Here is a 20,660-nt window from a genome sequence, read left to right on the forward strand (position 1 = left end):
CTGGGACCTGTCCCTCGGGGCTGCAGGGCCCACAGCCTGCACCCTTGCTGGGTCACCTCGGGGCCCCCAGCTCTGAAGCAAGAAGCCGGGAGGGATTCGGCTGCTGGTGGGAAGCGCCTGTGACCCCACGGCTTGGGGAGCTCAGAGGAGCTGGAGCAGCACGTGGCGGGGACGAGGCAGAGACGTGGAAGGGATGCGGGGTGCCACAACACACACCCCGATCAGTGCAGGGGACGCTTCTTGCCCATGTCACTGTGGCGCAGTTGGGACGAGCCCCTTTTGGAGGAGCTGCGCGAGGGTGAGCAGACACCGAGGCCACGACAAACATGTCCGTTCCAATCAGCCGGGGTCCAGGCGGGACTCGGCGGTTTCAGGAAAGCATCTCAGGGAGCTCACACCATCTCTGCCAGCACGGTGCGGCCATGGGACCACAACCCCAGCAAGACCTGGGATGCTCCCAGCGAGCGATCCCACCGAGCTGTCCTCTCCCAGGGCAGTGGTGGCCGGGGTGGCAGGGAGCCAGGGCCAGGCGTCACCCGCCAGAGCAGTGCTCCCGCTGATCCTCTCCGTTACGCAACAAATTATTCCACTCGCATTAATGACTTTGCGGCAAAGGGGGAAATGACATGAATGATTCCCAGTGCCTGGGAGTGACTCACTTCGCATGGCAGAGGGGAGGCGAGCGGGGAGGGTGGGCGCTGAGGGTAATTTGCTCAGGTCAGCACAAGCCGCGCAGGGCAGTGGCTGGGCTCAGAAGATGTGACTTCTGGAAGGAGAGTCGGAGGGGAAAAAGTGGTACTTAAGGGCAGATCCCACCACCTAGGAGAGGGCTGAGATGTCTCCAAGGGACACAGGGATCAGCCCTAACCACAGCACATCACAGCATCCCTCGCTGTGCTGCCCGAGCCCCGCACCCATTTGCTAACTTGTGCTAGGACCCCAAAACCCAGCGCCAGCGGCCATCCCTCCCCGCCTCGGGGTCAGACAGGAAGATGAGACCCCATGCAGGTGCCACCAGGGGTGGGGGTGCTGTGCCCTACCGCGGGACCTCCCCAACTCCAGCGTGCCCCCAGGAGCACAGCAGGATGGGCAGGGTGGGCAGCTGCCCGCCACGGCCCTCAGGGCAGGAGTGGGAGACAAAGGGGACCCATTGCACGGGCAGCAGCACAGAGCCCGGCACCTGACCCTCTCCCTTCTCTCTCACCTCCGGGAGGCTTCGCTAAATCACACCATTAAAAATTCATCAATATTTCCTCCCGGAGTAAATCAAGAGCCACCAAGGGCCGTCCAGCGCAGCCAGCCACCTCCCGGAGACACCAGAGACACGCGGAGACACACCGGGGACTTCAACAACCCACTGCCAAGTAGCCCAGGGGGACCCTTGCAGTGACGGAAGGCCGGGTGGATTATTGCCTTTAAACCCATTCAGGGGCTTTCTGTAAGCAATGCAATTTTAAAAAATTCAATCTAGGAAGAAGCGATTAACCAAATGGGCCAGGAGCAGTGGCTCGCCTGTCTAATCTCGTTAGTGAGCAGGCCGGCTCTCATTTCACCCGGCCACGGCTGGATGGGCCGCAGTAACCAGGTGAGAGCAGCCGGATGGCTCTTCCCCGGCTCCTGCTGGGTCTGAGGGTGATCCATGGATGCATGAGTTTGCCAGTGCCTCCCTGCATCCCGCAGGGCTGCATATTCCCCAGCTGGGCCAAGGGAAAAACCCTGGAAACCCTCTTCCCTGTGACTCAGATCCTCGCCAGACTGTCACCAATGCTCCATCCCTAAAAAGCACTTTTTTGGTGTCCAGATGTGTGGGTTTGGCGATAAGAGGAGGGCAGGTAAGGGAGCCAGTGCAGCCCAGCCCTGCTGCTGGGGTCAGTGCCTGGAGCCAGGAGCAGGGTCCCCCCTTCTGCCCCACAGAGGCTCAGTGACAGGGTCCTGCCAGTCTCTCACTGTAGCATCTTGCCAAGAAACCTCCCTCTGCTTCAGGCTGTCGAGCCCCTTCCCAGCAGGAACGTCACTGCCACGGGAGGTTGCTCATGGGGGCAGCAGGACAGCCCAGGGGGGTCCCGTCCTGCCCAGTCAGTCCCTCCATCTCCATACGGCAGAGCTGGGGCAGCGGATTCGTGCCGCCAGCCACCTGCAGAGTTAGTCACTGCATCTCTGACTCTGACCTGCTCCCGGGAGAGGGGCTGAAGGCAAAGCCATCCGTCTCTGCTGCCAGCCCGGCACTGGCCCCTGGGGCTCTGAGCATCCCCTGCCTGCCTGCGGGCACCGCTGCTGCTGCAGCACAGTCCTTGTTGGACCTCTCCATGGGTCAGCCAGACCCCACACCACTCCCTCCCCTCCGGGACAAAGCCACCAGTTTGTCCCAGCTGCAGCCCAGGGCTCTCTGAGCAGAGTGTGGATTGGGCTCGTCTGCGTGCAGGGGCACAGCCTCCCGCATGCTCGCTGGGGATGGAGCTGGTGCAGGAATCGGACGGGCACCGCAGCAGCCACGCTCAGAGCTGGGGCACCTGCTTTTACGGTCCCCGGACTGTGACATACCCAGGTCTCCAGTGTCCCCAGCTGGGGTGAGAAGGAGCAGCACAGATGGGACACCGACCCTCTTGCCGCACCCCAGAGCCCCCAGCAGCAATGCTAACTCCGTCCTGGGGTTGGGAGGGTGCCGGCTGCCTGACCGGGAGGGATCCCGACCTGACAGGTTCAAAAGCCGGGTGGCTCCTGCCACAACAGGGCTGGAGTCACCTACAGCCAGGCAGAGCTGGGCCCTGGGGGCTGCCATCAGCCACAGGCAGAGAGGTGCGATGCTGCGAGAGCGTGGGCATGCACGTGTACGGCACCCCTGCCCACAGGTGTCCGTAGGTGACTCGCCCTGTCCCGACCAGAGAGGAAACGTTCAGGGAGACCCAAATTCAGATGCAGGTGACACCCCCCTGTGCCCCCCATCCCCATCAGCTCCTGTTGAACACGGCAGCCATCCTGCCCCCAGCTCCCCTCCTGCAGTTTCCAAACCAGCTAATTACTCACACCGCTCCCCGGGGGGCTGCACCGCCCGTTGTCATTTGAAGTGGAAGGCAAATTTACTTAAAAGCCCGAACCAGCCTGAGCCACGGCAGCCCAGGGATGGGAAGACCCCGATAAGAGCCTCCTGCCCAGCACAGCCCTGCTGCCACATCCCCTTTGCAAAGCTGCTCGGTAGCGTATTACTGAGTGCGGGGCCGCTCCACGCCCTGCATCCCGACCCCAGCCCTGTCCCACGCACCATCCTGCCGCTCACCCCCATGGCATGGCACCCGCCCAGCCCCGGCTGCCGGCAGAGCACCCTGGCACGGACGTGGATTGAACAGGACCCCTGCACCCACCTGCAGGCCTGCCCTGTGGAAAGGGGCTCCTCTCCCCCTTCGCTCCCAGGGAAGCTGCTTGCACCAGACCCAGCAGTTCACTTGCTCAGCAATAATCAGCCCTGGGGCTCTGCAACCGCTTAGCGTAGGATTTTGACCGCCACTCCAAGACAGAGCCCCTCATCGTGGCGTTGGGGAGGCAGCCCGCCCGGCTCAGCCCCCCCCGCAGGGCACGGCAGGGAGATTCATTTCACTAGAGGCTCATTCATCTGCAGCACGATTAAAGCCCAGGGCTGGGATCCATTCCGGCGGCAGGAGAGCGATTTGCTAGCAGATGGATTTATCATCTCCCAAGCACAGCAATTTGGCTTAAACAAAACCAAACCACTCCTCCTAATGAAAACACCACTAATGAGCAGAGCCAGCGAGGGACGGGGAGGGCAGCTCCACTAATGGGGTCTCTCCTGTCCTTCGGGGCTGGAGTGACCCTCTGATGCCCTGGTTGCAAGGCAAGGACATAAGGCTTAGCTCCAGCCAGGACGTATGGACCTGGTATGGCCCAGGGGAAACCGGAGCCCACTCCAGGGACCAGCTCTGCTCACCCTCCCAAACCTTGTCCTGTCCTGGCTCCCAAGGCTCTGGGGGCAACTGGTCCCAGTGCACCACACAACAGGAAAGCAGCAGCACCACCAAGTCCGGACAACTTATTTGGCGGCAACGTGGCCAGCCATGGGGAAAAACTCCTCTCCATGCCTGGACGCAGAGATGGCAGAAGAGCAAACCCCTCCCTGCCCGTGCATCGCCAGCCCCATGCAGCAGGAGGTGTACACCTTGGCCGAAGTTGCGACAGCCCATGAATTATGCATCGGCATCTGCAGAAATCAGCTGTTTAACCGCCCCGACCAAGCCCACGAACTTCCTGTCAATTAATCCTGTGCCACCAATTCCCCACAGGCTCCGACCTGCCTCTGCCTGCGGGGATGCAGCAGCGGCTGCCAAAACCCCGGCTCTGGCCTCTCCACCTGCAAAATCCAACCTGCCCGTGGGCAGCGGTACCCAGTAGCATCGTCCCCGTGCCCCCTGCCCCGCATGCGGCTCTGCCCCGGGTGGGCTCAGAGCAGCATCCCCCCTCCCCACTGGCAGGATCTCAGCCTCCGGTCAGGAGAGGCCACAACACCCCGTGAGAGGGGATTCATCGGAATCAAAGAGCTGCAGACAAGCCAGGACAGCAAAGAGGGAAGAGGCAGAGAGGTACAGATGCCAGAAAGAGGGAGACAGCAGACAGAGACGAGGCAGAGTCAGGCAACGCTCCCATCACCCCGGGAAGGTGCAGCATCCGTCGAGGGCAGGGCGCTTTGGCACAGAGGAGACCCCACGGGAGCCCCCCGCCCCAGCGCACGAGTGGGAACCCTTTCCCCACCGTACCCCACCCTGACTGGGGGCCTCCTGGGGAGGTTGAGGACCTGGCTCGAGGGTCAGCCCGGCTTCCAGCCCAGCCTCACCACCGGGCCGTGGGCAGTGGGAGCAGAAGCAACAAGCGGAGGGGGTCGCGTGGGGCAGCAGCGGCAGTGCGGAGGAGGCAGGTTAGCGGGGGAGCAGGGGGACGGGTAGCACACTCGGTTCGCACAGGCTGGACCCCCCCGGGGGAAGGACGTTGGTGTGCGTCAGCCCTCCTGGGGGCTGCTTCTAGGAGGGATGAACCATGCGTGCTGCTGGCCACAGGGATGCAGGCAGCCAGCCCTGCCAGACCCGCGTGGGCAGGGCAGAGTGAGGTGCCCACGCACCCTGTGCTGCTTGAGGAAGCAACTGGGCAAGAGAAGGACCTTGGCTCCGGGCATGGGCGAGGCGCTGCCATGGTCTCGGGCACAGTCCCCATCCCAGTCCTGCTCCCCGGAATCCACCCCAGCGGGCAGCCACGGCACACAACCTGCCACGCACACTCACAGCCGGGCACTCGGCCGGCCCCTGTCTGCCTCCTGGCCTCACCCCCACCCCATCGGCCCCATCACTCCATCCTCCAGCTGCAGATCCCAGCTTTTCCCCCTACACACGCTATTATTTGGGATAGGCTAGCACTGACACCCCCTCCACACCCTGGGAAATAAATTATCCCCCTTGCAGGTGGAAGTCCTACACTACGGCAAGCTTGCAGAGATTTTCCTCCCGCCCAGCTGAGCCTGGGCTGCGAGCAGCCACAATGGAGCCGCCGGGTTTGCCAGCAGCAGAACAAGCCCTTGGCGCAGCCCTAGATCTGCCCATCACCTGGTACCCGCCCGCGGCAGATGCATGGCTGGGGCACGGCTCTTGGGCCTTACCCCGCGGTAGGGACTGGAGCCCGGCTCCCGCTGTCCTCCCACCAACCCCAGCAACCCGCCCTCCCCTCGGCGTGTTTGTGGGGGACAGCTCGGCCCCATCTCTCCTTTCGTACTGCCACCGGGAGAGATGCCTCTGAAACACCCTCCCTCCAGGTAGGGAGGAGAGCTCAGCCAGATGCTGCGCTGCCACTACACTGGTACCTACAGTTTTCATCTCACTGGGTGGGCTGCTCAAAGTGCTACGAGTTAGGGAGTCCCCATCCATCAGCCGTGCCTTGGGAAGCAGGAGGATCCCAAAGCTCTGCAGATGGTCTCTATAGCAATTGCTCACCCACTGCAAATGCTGCAGCTGCCTTTGGGGTGGAGCAAAGCAGTTGCTCGAGACCCCACAACACGACAATGGGAGGGAGAAAGCAGGGGTGAAAAAGCGGGGGTGAAAAGTGAGCCTCCTAACCCCTTTTGGGGGACCAACAGCCCCGGAGGTGAATCCCTCATCCTTCCAAAACACAGCTAGGGGGTTTGACCCACCCCAAACAGTGCAGGTATTGACCCTGTGCCGGCACATGCTCTCCCACTCTCAGGACACAGCATGGCTGGGACGGGCTTGTCCTGCGGCGTGAGATGGGGGCCTGGGCCACCCCCCCCCCGCTCCCCAACTGGGGCTGGGGCAGCCCCGCTGCCTGCACACCCCTGCGGAGCAGCGGGCAGGAGGGAAAGCCGCCTCCGAGCTCCCCTCGCCTCTCGCGCTGCTGGGATTCGGGGCCGGGGACGTGGTACCTGCTCTCCTCAGGGCAAAGCGGCACCGGGCTCCCATTTCTCCCGCACGGAGGGCCATGTCCAGAGCACTCCCGAGACACTGGCTCCAGGCTCTGCTTGCACACTAATCGCTCATGTCATTAGAGGGCTGGAGGAATAATGTAATTTATGGATGGCTTTTATTTCTCGCTAGCATAATCTAAATATCCCAGAAATGGACCGGTTTAATTTCCTAGTGGCGTAACCTAAACGTTTCTCTCCTTAGCACCCAGGCGGGTGCCCGGCCCCAGGCCCAGCAGCCAGGCACGGCCGGTGCCTGCCCTCGCCCCGCGCTGCTGCACTGGGGCCAGGCGCAGGCAGGGTCTGTCCCAGCTCGCCCCAGTGCAGCCAGCCCGCATTCCCTGGCACACGGAGCCGGTGCCTGCTCTCCCCGCCGCTCACACGCAGGCAGCTTTCATTCACTCGCCTGCTCTCGCCTCTCACACACACATCCACATGCCCCATGCCCACACAGCCCACGGCTCCTCTGGCTGGGGACTGGGGTGGCCGGGCACTGCTGGAGATGCTGGGGGACACACACTGTCACTGCACCCCCATTTTCAAGAACTCTTTTAAATTTAAAAATCAGTGTGCTGCTGGGGAAGGCGTGGGGGGTTTCTACCCTGCACATGGCTGGGGGTCCTGCTTCCCCTTAGCCCCTCTCCTTCTTTTGGAAAGGGGTATTGCTAACCCTTCTCTGGGCATGCATAGATAGGGGTCTCATTGCCCCCACCCCTGTTTTTGGGGAGCGATGGGGAGGCAGCAGGACCGACCACTGTCCCCGTGCACACCAGCAATCGCTGGAGCTGCCGTGGGGCTGCCGCATCGCCTGACATCAACTCAGCTCTCGGTTAACAGCTCTTGCATGGCAGATGTCCCCCATACCCTGATAGACCCTGATGGATGGGGGTCCCTAAGGCTGCAGAAACACCCCGAACTGCTCACACTTGTCCCCAAGCAGGGCTGAGCTACTGAACAGCAGGTGCCAGCAGGGACCCTCCCATCTGCAGGGAGAGACTAAGCCCATGCTGGCACTGCCAGCTCCACCCTGGGGCTTCGCTACAGCCCCACGGGGGTCGTGGCTCCTCACCGCATCCCCACGCATCCCCAGGGTACCAGGAGAGCCCAGGCCAGGTTAGCAGGCAGGGGCTTGAGCTATTAAACCCTCCCTAGAGCTAAGGCTCCATCCCCTCTCCTCCTGCCTGCATCACTTGACACTCTTTCTGGGAGAAAAACAACTTTCCCTCCTCAGGGAGGGATGGCTTCAGTGCGTTCAGCCAACGCAGGGGAAATCAGTGCTGTCGGGACCAGCTCCCGCTCCTCCCTGGTGTTACCACCGGCTCTGCCCTGGCAGGTCACTGACCTGACAGCGATGGCAAATGAGTGACATGCCCTCCCGGGGCCTCTGTTCCCCACGCTGGGAAATGGGGCAGCTATTTCCAGCCTTATTCCCCAGAGGCTTCCCAGCAGCCCCATCCCCGCGGGCAGGGGCTGGCACAGCGGCACGGCTCCCCTCTGCCCAGGTTCCTGCTGCATGGCTGGCTCAGAGGTAAGCCCAGGCATAAAAGGTCTCAGCCTCAGAGAGACTGGAATTTATTTTTAACTTTGGTTTGATTTAAATCCATATGGACATTTTAAAGTTACCGGAGAAACCAAAAGTTGTGTGTGGGTTCCAAGTTCCCACACAGCTCAAAAATATCTTCCCTGCAGCACGTTTGGGCAGGCAGCAAGCAGCGTTTCCCACACGTGGGGCTGCTCAGGAAAGCAGAGAAGGGGTCCTGCCCTGCTACCACCACCTCCTCGACACTCCAGAGCAAAGCCTGAAAGCCACTCCAGACCGTGGCAGGAAAAGCATCACCAGGACTCGGGGGAGCCGCCTGTGCACAGACCCCAGTGCCTGCGGCATGAGGGCACCCAACCCCACTGGCTACGGACGGGTTTGGCTCCGTCGTGGGTCCCGGGAGGCAGGCAGGAACTGCTGCCCCATTTCACAGCTGCTGCGACGGAGGCCCTGAAAGGGGACGGGATTTGGCCTGATCTGTGGAGAGCACGTGGGGAAGGAGGGGTATCGCCAGCTCCAGCCCAGCCGCTTCGCTACCAAGACAGTGGGGCATGAGGTGCGATGGATGGACAGATGTTGTGGCTGGATGTGGGATGCCAGGCAATTCCCTGCTGGGGCAAAGGATGGAGAGGGATGCCACAGGGTCGCAGATGGGTGATATTTGGCCTCCCTGTCCCACGGCCACCCCATCCCAGGGGCAGAGCATCTCTGGAGATGCTCTAGGGGACACCGGGTGATGGGTAGAGAAGACACCAGGCTCTGTGGTGCTGCTGGGGTTTGCTGAGCAGGGTGAGCCTCTCCGTTCCCGGGGGAACCTGCTGCTGGGGTGCTGCCGTGCCACCCTAGGGTGCAGCGGGGGGTCCAAGGCATGGCGGAGAAACCCCAACGCCAGACCCTGGTGTCCCGAGGGGCTTGGAGCAGCGGTGAGGGAGGGCGAGCTTGGGGGCGGCCAAAAGCGATTCAAGCATCCCACCCTCGGCGGGGGCCTTTTCCCTGCAAACCTGCCTCGGGGCAACCTCCGCCCGGCTGGGACCAACCCTACCCCGGCCCGGAGCATCCCCCCTCCGGGCCCGGGACCGTCCCCCTGCTCCAGCGCCGGGGTCGCGGCCCTCCCCCCCCCCCCTCCCCGGGCAAGGCGTGCGGCGAAGCGGGGCGGGCAGGGGGCCGGGGCTCAGCCGGGTCTGGAAGCGGGCGGGCCGGCGTGCCCGGGGTGCCCGGGGCCGGGTCGGGGTGCCTGGGGCCGCCCCCGCGCCGTGGTCCCGAGCGGCTGCTGCACCTTCCCCGGCGGGCGGCACTCACCCGTGAGCTGGTCGTAGGAGCCGTCCAGGTCGCGGGAGTCGGACAGGCTCTCCTTCCTGCCCTTGCTCCGCATCTTCCCGCCCCGCCGAGCGGCGGGGGGAACCGCGACGGGGCGCACGGGCTCCGCCGCCGGGCAGGGGGGGCCCGCGCCCGCCGCCTCCCCCCGCCCCGCCGCCCGCGGCACTCACCGCGGCAGCAGGAAGGGGCCGGCGGTACCGGGGAGCTCGGCTCGGTACGGCTCGGCACGGCAGGCAGGAGCGCGCAGCCGCCCCGTTCCCCGCCGCCGCCGCCGGGGCTGGGCACGGCCGCCCCCTCCCTCCCGTCCTTCCCCGCCTCCTCCCGGGAGCCGCCGGCCCGGCCCCGCCGCCCTGCGCCGCGCCGCCGCGGGGAAACTGAGGCACGGCCGGGGGCGGCGGGGGGGGGGGGGCTGCGGGGAAGAGGGGGGGGGAGCTGCCCCGGGCTGTACCGAGGTGGGGGTCTCCGGCGGTTTGGGTGAGCCCCGGGGGCCAGGGACCGCGCAGGGACGGAGAAGGGGACGGGGATGGAGAAGGCGTGGGGCAGCAGGAGGATCGCAGACCCCCACAGCCCGCTGCGGGGGACCGAGGGCCCCCCAGGCCCTGCGTGTCGGTGCCCATGCCGGGCTGCGCCTCGGGACCCCCAGGAGCTACAGAGGAAGGGGGACCCCAGCCCTGCCCAGTCCAGGGCGGCTGCTGCATCCCCCCCTTGGGAAGAAGCTGGATGGGAAATCGGTCAGAGGTGGAGGGGACGTGCAGTGGCCAAGAGGCGCAGCAGAGGTGTGGTGAGGGTGGCCCAGGTCCACCTGCTTGCAGCCCAGCACGGGAGCAGGTCCCCCCTGCCGCCCCCCACCCCAAGCACGGGTTTCCCATGCAGGGCTGGAGCCTTTAGCAGGATTTTCCCCCCATCTCCTGCAGCCCCAGGGAAAGGGTGAAGCAGCAGCGCACCTTGAGGGGGCTTCGAGGGGCACGGTGCTGCCAAGAGAGGAGCTCACAGCCCCACCGTTACATCTGGCGCTGGGGGCTGGAGGTCCCGCTGCTGCCCCTGGTTATTTGCTGCCATCTGTGCATGATGCCATCCCGGGGGATGCGGACTGTGCTGGAGAGTCCCCCACCATGGGCAAAGCCAGGGGCTTTTGTCATGCTGCTGCCGGTGCACTGCCTGTTTGCACCGTGACAGGGGTCCTGAGCACACCTCGCGGGCTGCCCAGCTCCCAGCGTTTCCCACCTCTCCTGTCTTTGTCCTCTGATCTATGCAGAGAGACAGAGGGGAGCAGGGGCTATGGGAGGAGGCAAGCATCCCGTCCCGGTCTCTGCGCCCAGCCCGGCCCTCTCGGCCCACGGGAGCTGCAGGGCAGAAAGGGAATCCAGAGCGGTGAGGAGGGAGGGCTGCGCTCACGCGGCAGCGTGTTGTTAGCGTGCTTTGGTGTCAAGCCATGAAAGAAGCCGCCTTAGCGAGGCAGCGATGCTTAGCAACTGCCTGGATCTAAAAATAAGAGCCATTTAGCAAGGAAAACGCAGTGGAGAAATGCTCGGAGAACTAAACACATTCCCCCAACCCTTCCTGTGGCCCGGCCACTGCCACAGAGCCTGCATGCACTGACCAGCCGGAGAGAAACTCCTGGGACAGCCCTGGTGATGCCCCCTCCACTTAGCCTGACGAGCGGAGCTGGAGCCTGGCCCGCCTGGGGACCCCTCGTGCTGCTGGGCTTGTCCATCCTGCTGCTCCTTGCCCTCGCCGTCCTCCTTCCTCCATCCTCTCCATCGCACTACTCGGCAGCCCCTGGGGACCAGCGGTGTCCCAGGGAGGTAGCCTCGGTCGGGATGGCTGTGTGAGTGGTACCTGGGCTCACCCGCCCCATGCTGGAGCATCCTGTGGGTTCATCCCGCTGCGGATGTGGCGGGTCCAGCAGAGCTGCATGGGGGAAGTTTTCACCTTCTGCCATCCCTGGTCCATCGGGAGGCAAACATGACTATTTTTATCCCAGCTAAGTGCTCCTGTTCCTGCAGGCAAGCGAGAGATGCTTTGCCAGGCTGGGGAGAGGGGGGAAAGTTGGGCGGGTTTGTGGGTACCATGGGGTAGGATGGGGCAGCCCCCGGGCCAGGCTGACAGCCCACCCTCCCCGCAGTGTAGAAAATGGGGGACACAGCTCACTTGCTCGCTGGTCACGGCTCCTTTCCTTAGCAGACACGAGGGCTGGGCATCCTGCCAGGATTCACAGCCTTTGAGCCTTTCTCTGCTTGGAAAAAATGCAACGCCCTCCCCTAAACGTTCCTCCGGGCACTGGGAGCCGGGGGTCTGCAGGACGCCGGGATGGGAGCAGCCCACTGCCGGCTGCTGCCGCCTTTCTGCTGCAGGAACGGGTCCGGTCCCTGCCCGCCTGCCCAGACCCAGGCAGGGGCCCTGCTGCGAGTGCACCGGGTGCAGAGACACCTCGGTAAACACATCTAGCCAGGAACGGGCACGGCAGCAAAGTCACACCGGAGTGCAGAGAGCATCCTTTGCGGCATGTCTCACCGGGACCTGCGGCAGATGCAGAAAGGCTGGGCCTGGCAGGGGAGAATCACCTAAGCGGCGGCCGAGGCTTTAATCAACACTCTTGTGCCTCGTGCAGCCCCGCTGCCGCTGGCCACAGCCACGTCCACCGTGAAAGCAATCAGCAGGTCCGGGGCGGGCAGGAGCTGTCTGCAGGCAGGGCTGGTGGTCCGTGCTGCTGCAGACAGCGCTGGATTAACTGTTTCCAGAGGATGGGAAGAGCTCCAGTGGCTATTGTGAGCCCAGATCCCAGTTACAAGGGGTAAGTGGGAGGGAGGGCCGTGCCCCAGCTGGCCAAGAAGCGGCACAGGCTCCACAGCAAATGGGGCACAGCTCACCGTGAAGACCATACCCCGATGCCCAGGGCCAGGGAAGTGCGGAGGACAGGCAAGTGGCTGGATCCAGCCCGCTGGGGTGGGCAGGGGTCCTGTGGAAGCACCCAGGTCCCCCAGCTCATCTCTGGGAGAGCAGCCTAGAGCCACAGGGGAAACAGGGCCACGTAAACCAGCCCCAGGGCTTGGCACAGCCAGCAGCGGGGTGGGATGGGGATGGACAACAGGGATGCAGGCGGGAGACACAAGGAGGGAGGTGAGCTGGGAGCACGAGGGGTGCTGCACCCCTGGCTGTGTGTCTCTCAGAAGCAGGGTGTCCCCGGCACCACACATCCACCCTCGCTGTGATGGAAATCACCCGTTCGCATCAGCCCAGGCGTGAGGCACGTTCCCTAAGTGGCCCATCCGTCACCCTGTCAGTGGTGGCAGCACTTCGATAAAGGACATCTGCACGGGATTAACGCTGCTCCCTGGGCAGCAGAGCTGCAGCCGGGAATGGCTCTGAGCCGGGGCGAGAGGGGCCGGGGGCTGTGCACAGGGCCACGCTGGCCAGGGGCCGCCTTTGTCCCCCGGTCAGCGCGCGGCCAACAGAGCCTTGTCAGGAGTAACTGGGGAAGGGGACAAGTTCGGGGACAGCTCCAGCGTTGCCCGGAGTGCTGGATGCAGAGCCCCACTGCAGGCAGAGCTGTGCCAGGCTGCCACCAGCCACGTCCAGACCCACGCTGGACTGAGCCGAGCCCACCCACAACCATCCCTGTTCCTCTCCAGGACACCCACCCTGCAATATGGGGCTGATGCCTTCGGCTCATCCACGCTTCCAGCTCCCCGCTGGGACCCCCCCGGCTCTGGGGGCAGCAGGCTGCTCTCGGCTGCTGCTGATGTACGTGTCCCCACGGAGCCCTGCTGAAAACCCCAGGCTTGACACAAAGCCCAAGATGACCCCAAACCGCTCCCATCCACAGAAGCAAGAGGAGCCCGGAAAGGAGGCAGGAGCGCTGGGGTCCGCACCTCACCGCCATGAAGCTGGGCTGGGGGAGAGGGGTGGGGGGTGCTCTCCCCCAGGCACGAGCCCTGCAAGCCCTCTGCAAACAGCCCGCTGCGGCTGTTATAGGGGGACGGGGAGAGGGAAAGATGCAATTTAACACTTCATTAGATAACCACAAGGCATCGATCTGCCCTACCAGCCTGCGTGTTGTCTAATTACATATCTCCATTCTTATTAATTCTATCGGAAAAGCAGAGAGCAGGACTCGGGAGTCTGATCCTATCTTTAGGAAATTTCAAACAGAGATGTAATTGCTGAGTGCTCTAAATCATGGTGCTTTATCCACTGTTAACAGTTATTTTAAAGCCATGGCCATCAATAGCAGTCCTCGGGATGCGCTCTCAGCAGATGCCATTAATCTTATTTTGGCTGCGGTCGCCTTGTGCCTCTGGGCTCAGATTCACACTCGGCGGTGAGGGACAGGTCTACTCTCCCAGCAGAGAGGGCTCCTGGGCTGGGACGTGGGATGCAGCACCCAGGGGCCAGTTCCAGGAACGGAGAGCAGAAATGGGAGCTCCTTAAGGCAGCTTCACCCCTTGCAAAAATGCCAGCAAACAGCAGCCTTAGATGGAGATGAGCAGCTTGGCACCAGGGGCTATTCCCCTCCCAGGGCCCACGCAGCCCCGAGGAGGGATGCTCGTGGCCATGCAAGCGGCTGGGGGGGCTCCAGGCAGGGCAAATGGCCTCACTCAGGAATAAACCACAATATTTACTACATCCACAGAGGAAATAGAGCTGGACAGCAGGAGACCCAATGAGCCCCTTGGTCTCTGCAGACCTGGGGTCCTGAGGACTCGGGGAGCAGCTACAGCAGATGGGCAGGTCCTGGGGAGGTGACGCCCCAGCAGGGCATCACCCAGGACACAGGCAGCTGGGGCAGCTGGGGAGGACAACTCCCGCCTCTGCAAACCCACCCCGCAGAGACACACGGGTAGGTGGGAGCCGTTGGGCGATTCAGCTCTGGGGGAGAATTTCAGCTGCTGAAAATCTTGCAAAGCTAGAGGAGGAACAGATGCCTGCAAGCTGCTGGGCAAGCCTTGCAAGCAGGAATGCTGCAGGAGAAAGGAAACCTCCTTTGTCAAATGCAAACCAGCAGGTGGGAGAAATCTGGGTGCGCAGGAGGGAGAAAGGACTTCGCATCACACTTTGCATCCTCGAAAGCCCATCACCTGCCTCTGCCCACGCCTCCAGCAAGGAGGGAACTCCCGGTGCGGCCTCACTGCCAGGCAGGCTGCGGGGGGCTCCGTGCCCACCCTGAACGTTTCTCTGCCACTTCTGCATAACAGATGCAAAATCTGTGTGAAGAAAAGCACTTGTTTAAGAGAGCAGAGGCTGGACTGGAGCATTCCCGGACTCAGGAGGTACACCCTCCCATCTCGTAAGTGTTTGTATGCTCAGTGCCTGTGGGCTCAGCTTTTATTTAAAGAGGAACCACATACTATTTCCAACCTTCACTTACACCACGCTGAATGCCACACCAGGGGCCCTTTCAGCAGCTCAGGTCTATTATGAAAACGGGCGTGCGTTTCTGTCATGAGCGAGACCATGCTGCGGACACGTGTTCTCCTGCTCTGCCAGGGCAGGGCCCCGTGCCCGAGCTCACCTCTGCAGGAGGGGACGTCCATGCTGCGACTGTGGTCTCAGCACACTGCTCTCTGTTGCCCATCCCATCCCACTGGCCTGGCAACGGCCACAGCAGAGGGGCCGAAAGCAGGGCGCGGGGGCTGGGGTAACGCAGAGCGGTGCTGCTGGAGCATCACTTGCCGTAGGCTGGGAGAGCAACCGGCTTGGAGCTGCTGAGCAGGGCACAGCCACGGCTACCACAGCCACGGGTCCTCACAGCATCCTCACCCCCGGAATGCCACTGGGAGAGCCCTGGTTGAACCCTAGAGCAGAGGGGATCCAGCTAATTAGTCACTAATTGGTTCAGAGAGGAAACGAGCAAAACCCAACCTGTGCATGCCTGTAGCAGAGTGACCTGTGGGCCCTGGCCAGGCTGCACGTCACCGAGAAATTGTTGAGGATTCATCTGTCCAAGCAGAGCTGGAGAACCAGCCCAGCCCAGTGGGCATCCATCTCCCTGCAGCCTCCCCAGCCCCTTTGTGCCCCCACGGAACTCCCGGGAGCTCCCAGCCTCTGGCAGCAGCCTGGCAAGGCTCTGAGCTGCGCTGCAGCAAGCGGCAAGCCTGGCTCATTTAATCTATTCAATTGGATTCAATTTCCAGCCACATGATTCAATTAGCCCTGGAGGGACAGCACAGGAGAGCAGAGGCCGCGGAGCATGGCCCGGCCCGTGCTCCAGCAGCCGCCGAGCTGGGAGAGGGGAGCGCAGCGTGGAGCCACAGCAGCTGCTCCCGCAGGGGCCAGGACCCTACGCTCGTCCCAGCCCTCTGGGACACGCCGAGATGATGGGGGCTGCAGGGGAGCCCCGTTCTGGCAAGGAGAGGCAGGGGCTCATCTGTACACAAGCTGCTGGTCCTGAATAATGTGTGGGCAGCTGTAGGGCAGAGGCTCGGGGGAGCCCTGTCCTGAGCATCTCCCTTTGCAGTCAGTCAGCCCTGAGAGGTGACAGCCACTCTGGATCATATCTGAGGTCTGCACCCCTGAGCTCCTGCCAAGGGTGGCCTAAAGATGCTTTAAAAAGACAACAGGAGCAAGGCAAGCATCTAGCGATGGTCCCCCAAGGGTGCTGCCTGTCCCATTTATTTGGGGTCACCCCTCTGCTTGATCAGTGTCCCCCTGAGCTCACCCACACCATGCTGCAGTGGGGAGAACCAGGGCTCTGACCAGCACGAAGGACCCCAGCAGACGCAGGCAAGGCCAGGTCCCACAGGCCTTGCAACAGCCCTTCTCCAGGCTCCTGGCCCAGACTTTCATTCATGATTTACTTTTGTGTCTGGCCTCCCCCTGAAAGCATCAGCAAAGGCATTAATTAGTTTCCACTAGGGGAAAAGCCCATCTTATCCTGGCCCCTTTGGATGTCTGCAGCTCCCAAAGCTGGGCTTTCCCCCTTTCCTTTCAGGTTACTACAACGGCTCATCTGCCAAAAAAACCCCCATCACCTCCACAGGGACAAACCTTTGTCTAGTACCACCCTGGCACATCCCTAGCACAGCCAGGATGCGGCCCCTGCTCATCCCAACAAGTGCCAAACAAGAAAACAGAGCCTAGAAAACAGAGATGAGAATAAATATCCACAAGGCATCGGTGCTGACACCGAGATGGAGAGCTGCTTGCGAGTGCCAAGAGCCAGCTGTAAATCCTACCGCAGACTGCTGGCCGCACACCAGCTGTGACTCGGTAACGGCATCTCCCTCTGCCCACCGTGTGCCGGGCCGGGAGCTGGGAAGGACATGGGCTCCACCTGCCCTCGGCTCCATCCCAGGAGGGAAGCGTGGGGAGGCAGATGGTGCACACTGGGGCCGATCCCCTGTGCAAGAGCTGTCTAGGAGATAGCTCTCCCCATGACAGCAGGCTTCTCCTCCTGACACCCACCAACAGCCTGGCAGGACCCCAGAGCAGGGGAAGAGTGTGCAATTCTTCAGGCATGGAGAGAAAAAACGCCCCAATGGGCACCCAGACAGGCTGACGTGGAGGGCAGCTCAATCCTACAGAGATACGGCCCCCATGCCATGTGGGTAGGATCACAGCAGGTAACGGCCAGGACAAGGAAGAGGACGAACAGGCTGACAAACCAAACAGAGCAGGTGGGCGAAGGTGCACCCTGCTCTCTGGCCGCTGTACATGAGACTCGGGGGTCTGGTACTACCTGCTCCTGACATCCCCAAAAAGCAGCCAAATCATCACATGGAGCTGACAGGCCCCACCAGCCTCCCATCGGTACCCTGGGCCCAAGGCACGGTGCTTCCTCTGAGAACCTGCAGCCCGGGCAGGGGAGACTCAGCTCCTGAGGAGCTGTCCTTCTCTCGAGTCTGCATGAAAAATGGGACCTGCAAGAGCTAGGTAAGAAGAGACGATACCAAAAATCATAATGGCACTTACAAATCGATTTTTAATAACTCCCTCCAAAGTTTAGCTCAAACTCAGTTTTTCTCCTCCAGAATTTGGTCATTATTTTGTAAAATATTTGTCTCCCTGCAGCGGCTGCCTAATTTAAAGGCAGCAATCTGATTTCTCCCCATGCCTCAAAACCAGCTCTTCCAATAATAGACTGGGTTATGAATTGGATATAATAAAATACACTCAACGGCTCAGATCAGATATGGGGAAGTTTGGGGCTATCAGCCACATCCTGAGGCTGAATGTTACAGTGAAATGACTTTCTGCTCAGTTCAAGCTGGCCTCAAAACACAAGCAGTAGTATGGTGTTTAACAAAACAGGCAAATCTGCAGCAGAATCTGTGACCAGGAGTTTGCTGACGCCAGCAGCAGAGAGAGCATCATACGGTGCACAGGTAGATCTCTCTGTCCCTTGCTCGCATCCACAGGCTCTCAGCCTTGCTCGTGTTTTCCTTACTGGCAGCTGCAGGGGCACGTAAGAGGTGGAGGGCTGCTCGCTACTGGCTGGTACCTGCAGCCTGGACCAAGGAGGAGGCACCACCGAGCAGCACCACAACCTCCCTCTGCACAGGCAAGAAAAGCCCAAGGGCAAGCGACTCCCCTGCTGCAGGCAGCCTGCCGCCGAACAGTGGCAGGGCCACCCCCATGACTACCCCACTCTGCCCTCTGCAAAGGACAAACACTGCACACTCTGGAGAGGCAGGGCTCTGCTATTTATTGAGCTCTAGGTTTGTATGTACATCCATTTACAGTGCTTGGTTCGGCGACAGCGTGACAAGAGGACATGTGTCACAGTCTTCCCCAGCTCAGCCTTGGATGAATGCTGACCTCAGGAGCTGCTCCCAGTCACAGCCTGGGCTTCTCAGTTCATCCCAGCAAGGGAGCACCATGGGGGAGATGAGACCTCCGATAGCTGAGCCCAAGGTGAAAAGCTGAAAATCCCAGAGGTTGCCGAGGCAGAGGCAGACTCATCCTCAACTCTCTCACCTATCTATCTAGTCTCAGCCTAAGCGGGATCAGAGAAAAGGAGGCATGTGGACAGCCGGGTGACTCAATGCTTCGACAGCAGTGATGCTGGGGCTGCACCTCAAGGAAGCAACACCATCCCCTTCGGGAAGACACTCCCCGCGTCAGAGGCGAGATGGCCTAGCAAGAGCTCCCCACACATACAGGCTAGTGCCATGTGCTGCAAACCATTTTTACTCATTTTTCACTGGAGAAACGGCCTCCTTCTACATGCCCTGGCCTGTTCTCAAGCAGAGTGATTTTATGGAGCCTGCTTGCACTCCCAAGCACCGTCCCTCTGACATGTACATGTTTCCACACACTTGCATGGCAGGAAAGCAAAAAAGTGTCTGCCTTAGCTGATAAAAGCCAGACAATTCTGTGCTGAGGCAAAGTATCTTCTGTTGGGAGCTCCCAAGAAAAATATACGGTCTTCATCAGGTGCTGTGACCAGTGGGTGGCCAAGGACACAGCTTTTAGTTTCCCATGCTCATGGCAGGTAAAGATGAAACATTAACACAATTAACACACGCTGGCATGAATAAGCCTTGCATAAAAATGGCTGAGAATGAGCATGACATTCACATCACTCACACTAACCTACGAGGCTAAGAGCGGGACTAGGCACTTTTTTAAAAAAAAATGTTTTCTAGAGAAAAAAAAAAAGTGGATCTGGGATGTAAATAACTTCTCTACTTCAGTCCACCAAGTCAGGCCAGATCCTAACATCACTGCTAGGAGCTGAAAATGCATGAGCAGGGAAGGCGTGTTTATGCTGCGTATTCCTGAGTTGGCAGCCTGACACAGCACTTGGAACAGGCTCCGCTGGACCTGGGCACCTCTGAAACACTGGCTCTGGAGCAGAAAGGTCTGCCTGTGCCCCAGAGCGTCATCCCAGAGCTCTTCCTTAGGAAGTTCTCAGCAGACTGTTGCTGCAAGTCGCTTGGTGAAGACAGGAGGGCAAGCGAGAAAGTGAAGTAACTACTTCTCCAGCTGCATTTTAATTGCGTACTACACACAAGGGAAAAAACAGGGACTTTTTAGTTCATGAAGGTCACCAGGCACTTGCAAACATGTGCAAGGCAGACCTTCCTATGAGGAAGAGGAGGATTGTCGCAATGCATCTCTGATGGGCAGTAAGGGGAGCGGGGGGAGGGAGTCAACCTGGCCTCTGCCCCATGAAAATGGAATATCTAAAAATGTCCCTCAACCTTAGAAACAGCAGAGATGAGCTGGGCTACTGGAAGCAACAGTGACCCCCAAGCAGAGCTGGTCTCCAGTTACTCTGGAGTGCTCTGTTTGATGACCCATATTCTTGCTTACTGGATCAGACTGGACCCTGTAAGCCAACAGCCTTGGAGGCAAAATTTCTCCTTCTCCAGTAATCTGATGGCTTGGTTCTAGTGACACCTTCTGACATCAGGAGCCAGCAGTGAGCAGGGCCTGCTCCTTGGGGAAACTGTTTTATACTCCAAAGCCATTCCCAATGGGATGGCAGTGGATTTGACCTACATTGCGGGAGGGCAGGTTGATCCAGGCTGACAGAAAAGAACAGCCCTCACCTGGGATCAGAGAGCTTTCCCCATAGAGCAGGCGAGCGATCTCAACCCAGAACTGTCTCACACAGCTGGACTGGTTTTATTATTTTGGTTGTGAGCTCTCCCCAGCTCTGCTACAAAGGTTTCCAGTGCATCTTCCCTGAGGCTGCGGAGGGAATCTCCCATTGCTACGTCACAGGAACGGCTGCCCACCCCCATGGCACCTGTCAAAATTGCTTCCTCCTCCTCCTCAACATGCCGATCACCTCTCCTCAGCCCCAGTCCTGTTGAAACACACGCCTTTGCGATCAAACACACAGCAGCAAGGCTCTCCCCTAGAAGAAATGCAGTCCCTTCTGCAGGCGGAAGGCAAGGGGCGACCGGCTGCAGATCTGTAGTGTCCCTGCCCAGACAGGCCCGTCTCTGGTCAGCCCTGCACAGTGGCTGCGTCCTTGCTTCAAGAGATCGTAGAGAATTCCTTCAGCAGCAGTTCCTGGCTCAGCGTGTTGAAAGCAAGGTTCTTCCTCACATTGATGCTGATGGACCGAACCTGACAGAGACAAAACAAGACGTTTTAGCCAAGGGACTCTTCCTGGCTCCCCGTGAGCAGGGCAGCTTTGACACTGCTGACCTCCAGGTTCAGCATGAAACTGTTTTGCATGCTGTTATAGCCCAAGAGAACTTGCTGCAGCCAGCTCTCACTGAGACTCCAGCTTGGCGAGAAATCCCTGAGGATTAGCTGCTTCCTGGAATAACAGGAATGTCTATAGCGACTTCCCAGCAAGGAGGGTAAATTCCAAATGAGATAGGGATGGGAGAGGACGCTCTGTTTGGATGCATGAGCTATGATGTGTTTCCTGTT

The 20,660-nt window shown here is 60.7% G+C and overlaps 2 protein-coding genes across 6 annotated transcripts in view; both read right to left on the minus strand.

Moving 5' to 3' along the window:
* The window catches only part of KCNIP2 (potassium voltage-gated channel interacting protein 2), a 45,993-nt gene extending 36,399 nt beyond the window's left edge, over positions 1-9,594 (minus strand). For all 3 annotated transcript variants that reach the window (XM_075504074.1, XM_075504073.1, XM_075504072.1), the window contains exon 1: positions 9,309-9,594. In XM_075504074.1, coding sequence (XP_075360189.1) covers positions 9,309-9,381 — 73 coding nt within the window. In that variant the 5' untranslated portion in view covers positions 9,382-9,594. The remainder of the gene's footprint in view (positions 1-9,308) is intronic.
* Positions 9,595-17,949: 8,355 nt separating this feature from the next.
* The window catches only part of ARMH3 (armadillo like helical domain containing 3), a 135,056-nt gene continuing 132,345 nt past the window's right edge, over positions 17,950-20,660 (minus strand). For all 3 annotated transcript variants that reach the window (XM_075504702.1, XM_075504704.1, XM_075504703.1), the window contains exon 26: positions 17,950-20,348. In XM_075504702.1, the coding sequence (XP_075360817.1) occupies positions 20,256-20,348 (93 nt within the window). In that variant the 3' untranslated portion in view covers positions 17,950-20,255. The remainder of the gene's footprint in view (positions 20,349-20,660) is intronic.

This window comes from Mycteria americana, chromosome 6 (genome assembly GCF_035582795.1).
Source record: "Mycteria americana isolate JAX WOST 10 ecotype Jacksonville Zoo and Gardens chromosome 6, USCA_MyAme_1.0, whole genome shotgun sequence".
Taxonomy (NCBI): Eukaryota; Metazoa; Chordata; class Aves; order Ciconiiformes; family Ciconiidae; genus Mycteria; species Mycteria americana.